The sequence below is a fragment of the Lynx rufus genome, unplaced genomic scaffold (genome assembly GCF_022079265.1).
Source record: "Lynx rufus isolate CCGP_SWC_20201006 ecotype Redwood Valley unplaced genomic scaffold, mLynRuf1.p SCAF_6, whole genome shotgun sequence".
NCBI classification, from domain to species: Eukaryota; Metazoa; Chordata; class Mammalia; order Carnivora; family Felidae; genus Lynx; species Lynx rufus.
The window spans coordinates 110,520,321-110,529,903 of record NW_025814878.1 but is presented as its reverse complement, the minus strand read 5'-3'; the positions used below and the strand labels follow the sequence as shown (position 1 = coordinate 110,529,903).

General features: G+C 42.3%; 1 protein-coding gene across 1 annotated transcript; it reads right to left on the bottom strand.

Moving 5' to 3' along the window:
- Positions 1-274: 274 nt before the first annotated feature.
- Positions 275-853, bottom strand: TMEM217 (transmembrane protein 217). Its single transcript, XM_047103039.1, has one exon. It carries the CDS (start codon positions 851-853, stop codon positions 275-277), a length of 579 nt encoding a protein of 192 aa, XP_046958995.1.
- Between the last annotated feature and the right edge of the window lie 8,730 nt (positions 854-9,583).

Genomic DNA, 9,583 nt, shown 5'->3' with positions numbered 1-9,583 from the left:
CTCGGCTTCATTTCATTCCCTTACCCTCTTTATTTTGACCTCTAAGGTGGCACTGACCGGAAAACGAAGGAGGCACCCAAGAAGTGCTTGGCAAATAACAATGGCCTTTCACTAAACGCCCTTATGGATTGAGCAGGTGGTCCCCATTGGGATTATAATTACATTTCTCTCCACTTCTCCCAAAAAGATGGCAGTAGGGCCTCTATTCTGAACAGATCAGCAAAAGTGAAAGAGATGGAACTAGAATCACCATCAGTGGAGAGAAGGGCAAACGTCATCCATGATAGTGTCGGGTAAAGTTGATGATCTTTGATTTCCGTCGTAGGAACTCTCCATTGCCTGTCGAAATACGTCTGTTGTAGGAAATTATATTCCCTGGGCTTTGACTTTTATAGATTATGTGGGCATAGGAGATGACATAGAATATCCAGAAGCAGTGCATGAAAATACGGGACATCAGGCCAAACCAGCGCACGACTCTGACCGCTTCAATGACAGAGTCATTGTTGGTAAAGATTTGTACTATAATGTTTACAGCTTCATAGAAAAGGATCCAGATGATGTAGGTCACCAAGCCCCTGTGTATTTGAGCATATACTGAGTACAGGAGGAAGCAGCTGATGATGAGGGTAATGAAAGACAGGAAGAAGACCATATTGAAAGCCCAGCAGATGATGAACTGGCTTATCAGGACACTTGCACTCTTGTTCAGTAGGTGGTTATCAGTGCAATTGTTGTTCCTTATGTATCTGTGTTCGAAGATGAGGTACATGTTGGTGGCCACGATGGTAAAGACCCCTGATAACACGGTGCCCATTTTGGCAGTCATCCCAAACCAGTGCTGCTGTCTCATGCTGAGACTTCCTGTGAAGACGAACAAGATACAGGAGAATTCTGGTTCCTGCCAATGTGATAAATGGTCACAGTTTCTGCCTCCTGCCCCAAATGCACCCTGGAAAAACAATAGAGAGAAATATGGAAACAAGGAAATAACAGCTTTGGGAAGACAGAAGGCTTTAAAATTGCTTGCGAATGACATATCTGATAAAGGCTCAGTGCCCAGAATCTGTAAAGAAATTATCAAGCTCAGCACCCCAAAAATGAATAATCCAGTTAAGAGATGGGCAGAAGATAGGAGTAGACATTTTCCCAAAGAAAACATCTAGATGGCTAACAGACATGAAGAGGTGCTCGACAGCACTCATCATCAGGGAAATACAAATCGAAACCATGATGAGATACCACCTCACACCTGTTGGACTGGCTAAAGTTAACAACACAAGAAACAACAGATGTTGGTCAGGGTGTGGAGAAAGGGGAACCCTCTTGCACAGTTTCTGGGAATGCAAACCGGGGCAGCCACTGTGGAGAACAGTATGGAGGTTCCTCGAAAAGTTAAAAATAGCCCTACAACCCAGCAATTGCACTACTAGGTATTTACCCCAAGTTTATAAAAATACCAAATCAAAGGGGTACATGCACCCCAATGTTTACAGCAGCAGTATCAACAGTAGCCAAACTATGGAAGGAGCCCAAATGTCCATCGACCGATGAACGGAAAGAAGATGTGGTATTGATACCATGGAATATCACTCAGCCATCAAAAGGAATGCAATCTTGCCATTTGTGGTGATGTGGGTGGAGTCAGATTGTATTATGCTAAGCGAAATAAGTCAGAAAAAGACAAATACCGTATGATTTCACTCATGTGGAATTTCGGAAACAAAACAGATGAACATATGGGAGGGGGGTAAGTGAAGGAAACAAATCATAAGAGGCTTTTTTTTTTTTAAGTTTTTATTTATTTTGAGAGAGAGAGGGAGCGCGTGTGTGCACACAAGCGATGGAGGGGCAGAGAGAGAGAATCCCAAGCAGGCTTCACACTGTCAGCGCAGGGCCAGATGTGGGGCTCCAACCCATGAACTGTGAGATCATGACCTGAACGGAAATCAAGAGTTGGATATTCAACCGACTGAGCCACCCAGGGGCCCTCCATAAGAGACTCTTTTTTTTTTTTTTTTAATTTTTTTTTTCAACGTTTATTTATTTTTGGGACAGAGAGAGACAGAGCATGAACGGGGAAGGGGCAGAGAGAGAGGGAGACACAGAATCGGAAACAGGCTCCAGGCTCCGAGCCATCAGCCCAGAGCCTGACGCGGGGCTCGAACTCCCGGACCGCGAGATCGTGACCTGGCTGAAGTCGGACGCTTAACCGACTGCGCCACCCAGGCGCCCCCATAAGAGACTCTTAACCATAGAGAACAAGCTGAGGGTTGATGGAGGGAGGTGGGTGAGGGACGGACTGAATGAGTGATTGGTATTAAGGAGGGCACTTGTGATGAGCACTGGGTGTTGTATGTAAGTGAGGAATCACTGAATTCTAGTCCTGAAACCAATATTGCACCATATGTTAACCACTAGAATTTATTTATTTATTTTTAAATGTTTATTTTTGAGAGAGAGAGAGAGAGCACATGAGTGCAAGTAGGAGAGGGGCAGAGAGAGAGAGGGAGACAGAGGGTCCAAAGCAGGCTCCATGCTGACAGTAGAGAGCCCGATGTGGAGCTTGAATCCACAAACCGGGGGATTATGACCTGAGCCGGTCAGACACTTCATGGACTGAGCCACCCAGGTGCCCCAACTAACTAGAATTTAAATAAAATTTTGGAAAGAAAAAAAAATAAAATCGCTTGGGAGTGTGAGTGGGGAGGAGGGAGGGTGCAGTCTGGGGCGGGTGGCAAGGAGCAGGTGATTAGAGAAGCGGTTCTCAGCCCTGGCTTTAACATTAGAATCAATGAAGTACCCAGGCCCAGGCTCCACCCCGGACCAGTTAGAACACCCTGCGTGTGCTACTCAGAAATCGGTATTTTTCACGACTTCCTGGTGATTTTCACAGGTAGCCAGTAGTAGGAAACACTGGGTAGAGAAGGTAGTTTAAATTATGCTCTTCTCTTCTCCCAGCACTGCTGCACCCTGGTAGGGAAAATTGGCGGCACTTGCCAGACCTTGAGTGCAGGTGTCTCAGGAGAAAATCAGTAGAATATCGCTGCTGGCGTGAGGCATTGACGAAAACAGGTGGACACCAACTGGCTTTCCCCAATCACTCCTGCACTTTGTATCAAAACTGAAAGAATACGAAGAAAGTGGGAGGGACGAGAGGGCGGGTGATGGGCACTGAGGAGGGCACCTGTTGGGATGAGCATTGGGTGTTGTATGGAAACCAATTTGACAATAAAGTTCATATTTAAAAAATAAAATAAAATAAAAGAATACACAAGGAAGGTATACTTTAAGGGAAATTTGGAGCCTTCAGGAGAGGATTGCCTAACAATAGAAAAGAAAAAGCAACAATGAGCTGGGTGTTCAACTAAAAAACTTAAGGGGAAAAAAACCCCAATAATAAGAACAACAAAAAAATAGGAGGAAGAAAATAAACAGAAGAGCAGAAATCAGTGAAAAGGAAATAAAGATAGAGGGATCTCTGATTGGTTAGGTTATCGGGGCCAACTTGCTGCTTAAAGCAACTAAAAAATGCTAGACACCATAGTTTTAAAATATTCTTAAAAGCACAGAAGAGCTGACAAAGTAGGAGGTGGGAAGACAGTCTATGGGAGAGGTAAGAAAGCATGGAAGTCGATTTTGCTCTGAGGGTATTTACCAGTCTGAGCAAATGTGAATTACATTATGTGCTGTAGGCTAAGGGTGAATGAAATCAAAGCTCAGGGTCCACCAAGGTGGGGAGTCTATTAGAAAGCCTTCCTTCTATTTGTCATGCCCCTTCCCCAGAGGGCTATGATTAAATGTGAATCAGAAGTAAACCTGACCCCACATCTTTCTCTCAAGAGCTCCAAGGAAGACAACTTAGTACTACACTGCACAAAAGGGGAGAAAACTCCCCTTGAGACATTGTAACCATAGCTAATCTTTTTGTGGATTTGTAGCCCAAATTTTATGAAGTATTCAAAAAAGCTTTTCGTTTACCAGGAGTCTAGTTTAAAGCAGTCCTGAGGGGCGCTTGGGTGGCTCAGTCAGTTAAGTGTCGGACTTCAGCTCAGGTCATGATCTTGCAGTTCGTGGGTTAGAGCCCCACATCGGGCTCTGTGCTGACAGCTCAGAGCCTGGAACCTGCTTCAGATTCTGTGTCTCCCTCTCTCTCTGCCCCTCCCCTGCTTGCACTCTGTGTGTATGTGTCTCTCTCTCAAAAATAAATAAACATTAAAAAATAAATAAAATAAAGTAGTCCTGAACTGGAATTCTCTTAAGTTCCTGGTAGCAGCAAATTCACATCTTCTCTGGAGGAATGCATCTTTGTGTTGGTCCTCAAAGAATCTCCAGCAGTTAATCACTGCATAGACGATGGGTACCCAGCATGCAAGGAACAAGGCACTGCAAGTGAGAACCAGCAGAAATAACAGCAGAAACAGAACTGCGAAAAATATCAACTTATGAAACAATTATAGTTACTACATTTTTTGTATTAAAATTTTTATTTTCTTAAATTTTTATTTTATTTATATTGTACTTTTAATGTGTAAAGTACACATAAAATGTACCACCTTAATCATTTTTTAAAGTTTATTTATTTTAGTAATCTCCACACCCAATGTGGGGCCCAAACTCATGACCAAGAGTTGCATGCTCTTCCAACAGAACCTGCCAAGTTCCTCACCATCTTAACCATTTTTAAAGCGTACAGTTCAATGTTAACTATATTCACATTGTTATGCAGCCATTCTCTAGAACTTTTTCATCCTACAAAACTGAAACTCGATGCCCATTAAACAACTATTTCCCCTCCCCCACAACCTCTGATGAGCATCATTCTACAATTTTTTTTTTCAGTAGGCTCTATGCCCAATGTGGGACTTGAACTCATGACTCTGAGATTAAGAGTTGCATGCTCTCCCAACTGAGCCAGCCAGGCGCCCCATCTACTTTTTTTCCCTATGAATTTTACTATTCTGGATATAATACATAATATACTTGGATGATATATATTCAGAGTAGTAAAGTGGAATGATATAGTATCTATCTTTTTGTTTCTGGCTTATTTTACTTAGTGTAATTTACTCAAAGCTCATCTATGTTATAGCTTGTATCAGAATTCCCTTTGATTACACATTTATGTAAATAAAGGCAATATTGAAAGTATATGTAAAAACAGGAATCCATAGAAAATAACCTAGCAGACCTGAATGAGAAACAAATAGAATTTCTAGACAGGAAAACCTCAAGACCTGAAATTAAAATTTTGGTGGGTGTATTTGGTAGCAGATTGGACACAGACAAAGTGATGATTAGTTAACCAGAACACAGGTCAAAGGAAATTATCCAGATCGTAGCACAGAGAGGCGGTAAGATGGAAAATATGGATGAGAAGTTAAGAGACATGAAGAATATAATAAGATGGTCTGACGAGAGAGGGAGAGAGGGAGGGAGAAAGAAAGATGGAGAGAGAAAGAAGAAGGAGTAGAAGGAGGAAGAGAAGAAAGAGGAGGAGGAGGAGGAGGAGGAAGAGGGAGGAAAGAGGAGGTGGAAGGAGAAGGAAGGGAGGAGACAGAAGAATAGGGTAGCATATTTGGAGAGGTAATAGCTGAGTGTGATATTGTGGTTTATTATAAGAAATATATATTTGGGGGGCGCCTGGGTGGCTCAGTTGGTTAAGCGTCCGACTTCGGCTCGGGTCATGATCTCACAGTTCGTGAGTTTGAGCCCCGCGTCGGGCTCTGTGCTGACGGCTCGGAGCCTGGAGCCTGTTTCAGATTCTGTGTCTCCCTCTCTCTCTGCCCCTCCCCTGCTCATGCTCTGTCTCTCTCTGTCTCAAAAATAAATAAACATTAAAAAAAAATTAAAAAAAAAAAGAAATATATATTTGGTCTTCATCCCTGGTTCTGGCTCACAGCTCCCCAAACCCTTGGAACTTCCTAAGTGTAGAGAATGATAGAGGTGTCCTTTGTTATGTTAATGAGGCGACTCTTGTACCTTCCCTCTCTCTCCTATCCTACATCCCCAAATACTAAATTCCATCTCCTCTCCCTCCCTCCCACATATCTCTTGAATCAGTCATTGTTTTTCCCACCTCCATTGCCACCACCATAGTCCAATCACCGTCATGTTCTTCTCTGGACTACTGTGACTGATACCACTTGTGAAGTTACAGTCTTTTTTTTTTTTTAATGCTTATTTATTATTTTTGAGAGAGGGAGAGAGAGTATGAGTTGGGGAGGAGCAGAGAGAGAAGGAGACACAGAATCTGAAGCAGGCTCTAGGCTCTGAGCTGTCAGCACAGAGCCTCATGGGGGGCCCCAACTCACAAACTACCAGATCATGACCTGAGCCGAAACCGGCCACTTAACCAACGGAGCCACCCAGGCGTCCCAGTTATAGTCTTGATACAGTCATGAATGATGCTACAGGGAGTGGGGAGGAAGACAGTGGATATGTATGCAGGGGTAAGAAGTCCTCATCTATCAGGGTGGGAAGCCAATAGATACTGTCTAAAAATGATTAAGCAAGAAGTATCAATACAAGCATATAGTTTAGAGATAATGAGGTCAGTAGGAGGGGAAGTAGAAGAATGAAGGTGGATGCCTGTGGGAACTATGACTAGGAGTGGGGGGCGGAGGACTGCTGTGTTTACTATAAGCCTTTCAATATTAATTAGTGCTACACATACACAATTTTAATAAAAATGGGTTTATGAAAATATAATTATTTTATTAAGCCTAATAAATCAGATCATTAAGTATATCCCATTGGCTCCTTTCATGTTGTTGGGGTAGCTTTCTTTAATATAGTATCTTTGTAGCCCCCCAAATGGTTAAGCCAGCATTGTGGAAGGATAGCCAGATAATTCTGTCATCGTCTAAACCAAGAGCTACAAATGTTACCATGAAAAGTGGTAATAGTGCAATGAGGTGCCTGAGTGACTCAGTCAGTTAAGCATTCCGGTCTTTATCTCAGAGTCGTAAGTTCAATCCTGGACTGGGCTCTGTGCTGAGCCTGAAGCCTACTTAAAAAAAAAAAAAAAAGTGATCCCAACAGTCTTTTTTGTTTATTTGTGAAATGTTCTGAAAATGAGACATTATTTCAACAAGTACACCACTAGAAGTGATTCTGATTCCATCTTTGAATATTGACATTTTTTTTTAAAGTAGGCTCCATGCCCAACGTGGGGGTTCAACTCACGACCCTAAGATCAAGGGTCACATGCTCCATCAACTGAGCCAGCCTGGTGCCTCGAATATTGATATTTTACATGCTGAAAAATATTTAGGGGCGCCTAGGTGGCTTATTTGGTTAAATGTCTGACTTCAGCTCAGGTCATGATTTCGAGGTCTGTGAGTTCGAGCCCCATGTTGGGCTCTGTGCTGACAGCTCAGAGCCTGGAGCCTGCTTCGGATTCTGTGTCTCCCTTCTTCTCTGCCCCTCCCCTGCTCATGCTTTGTCTCTCAAAAACAAATAAATGTTAAAAAAAAAAACAAACCACAACTATAGATATATATCATACACACATTTTATGACTATATGTATAGGTGCAATAAAACTATAAAACTGTTGGTGTGCCTGGGTTCAGTCAGTGGAGCATGCGACTCTTGATATCAGGGTTGTAAATTCGAGTTCCATATTGGGTGTTGAGATTACCTTTCAAAAAATCTTTTTTTTTTTTTACATTTATTTATTTATTTATTTATTTATTTATTTATTTAATTTTTTAATGTTTTATTTATTTTTTAAGACAGAGACAGAGCATGGATGGCCGATGCGGGGCTTGAACTCACGAACCGTGAAGTCATGACCTGAGCTGAAGTCGGACGCTTACCGACTGAGCCACCCAGGCACCCCAACATTTATTTATTTTTTGAGAGACAGAGTGGAACAGAGCACAAGCAGGGGAGGGGTAGAGAGAGGAGACACAGAATCTGAAGCAGCCTCCAGGCTCTGAGCAAGCAGTCAGCACAGAGCCTGACGTGGGGCTTGAACCCAGGAACCTTGAGATCATGACCTGAGCCGAAGTTGGATGCTCAACCGACTGAGCCACCCAGGTGCCCCTGGATTACTTTTTTAAAAATCTTAAAAAGACCCCTACAGGGGCGCCTGAGTGGCTGAGTCGGTTAAGCGTCTGGCTTCAGCTCAGGTCATGATCTCCCAGTTCATGGATTCAAGCCCTGCTTTGGGCTCTGTGCTGATAGCTCAGAGCCTGGAGCCTGCTTTGGATTTTGTGTCTCCCTCTCTCTCTCTGCTCCTCCCCTGCTTGTGCTCTGTCTCTGTCTTTAAAAAATAAATAAATGATAAAAAAAAAAAAACCTTACAAACCTCTATGAGGAAACTATATAAGGAAAGCAGAGGAATGATGAATTTAGGATTCTAGATGGTGGTCATCTCAGACCAAGGGAGGAAGTGAAATGGCTTGAGCAGACCAGACAATAAGGTATGAATTACTGAGAAGATCCTAATTTTATTTTGGGTGGAGGATTTGAAGGTACCTATTACATTACTAAAAATAACTAATACTTAAAAAATAAATAAAAGAGCCATGAATGGACCAATGAGGAATATGTCATGCCCCAAGGATTATGGTTAAGTCTAACTGTGAGTATATGAAGTACAATAAAAAATACATAAAACAAAGATAACAATAGCATTTACCTCCAAGTCGTTGTGAAGATTAAATGAGTTAATATATTTGTTAATATATTTAAAACACTCAGAACAGTGCCTGGAAACTAGTAAGCATTCCACTGTGTAAGTATTTTTGCCACCATTTGTTTTTGCTTTATGCCAAGGGGTAACTATTTATTATGCATGCAAAACTACTCCTCATTAAGCTGTGTTGTAGCAGACACCATAAGCTTTGTTCTCAATACTCATTTCCGTTCCTTTTTTTTAAAGTTTATTTTATTTATTTATTTATTTATTTATTTAAGTTTATTTCTTTATGGAGAGAGAGAGAGAGAGCACGAGCTGGGCAGGGGCAGAGAGAGGGAGAGAGAGAATCGCAAGCAGGCTCTGTGGTGTCAGTGCAGAGCCCAACTCGGGGCTGGAACTCACGAACCGTGCCTATCTGGAGCCAACACCAGGAGTGGGATGCCAACAAGGAACCCCTGCTTTTCTTGATAAAAGAGGGAAATGTGGCCGACACCATCCCTACATCTTCCTCTTTTCTTTCTTCTTTAAATGTTTTATTTTTTTAAGTAATCTCTACACCCACGGTGGGGCTTGAACTCACGACCCCAAGATCAAGAGTTGCGTGCTCTTCCGACTGAGCCAGCCAGGCACACCATCCTTTAGTGCTATTTAAAAATTATTTTGGGGGGATGCGCCTGGGTGGCTCTGTCGGTTAAACGTCTGAATCTTGATTTCGGCTTGGGTCATGATTTCACAGTTTGTAACCTCAGGCCACACGTTGGTCTCTGTGCTGACAGTGCAGAGCCTGCTTGGGATTCTCTCTCGCTCCCTCTCTCAAAAGAAATAAACTTAAAAAAACACTAATTTTTTAAATGTATTCTTTCTACTCAATCTATACAGTAAGTGAAAATTCATGTTCTGATTTGTGCATCTTTTTTTTTTTTAATTTTTTTTA

Coding starts and splice junctions, on each gene's coding strand:
- TMEM217 (XM_047103039.1), bottom strand. CDS start 853: ATGAGACAGCAGCACTGGTTTGGGATGACTGCCAAAATGGGCACCGTG.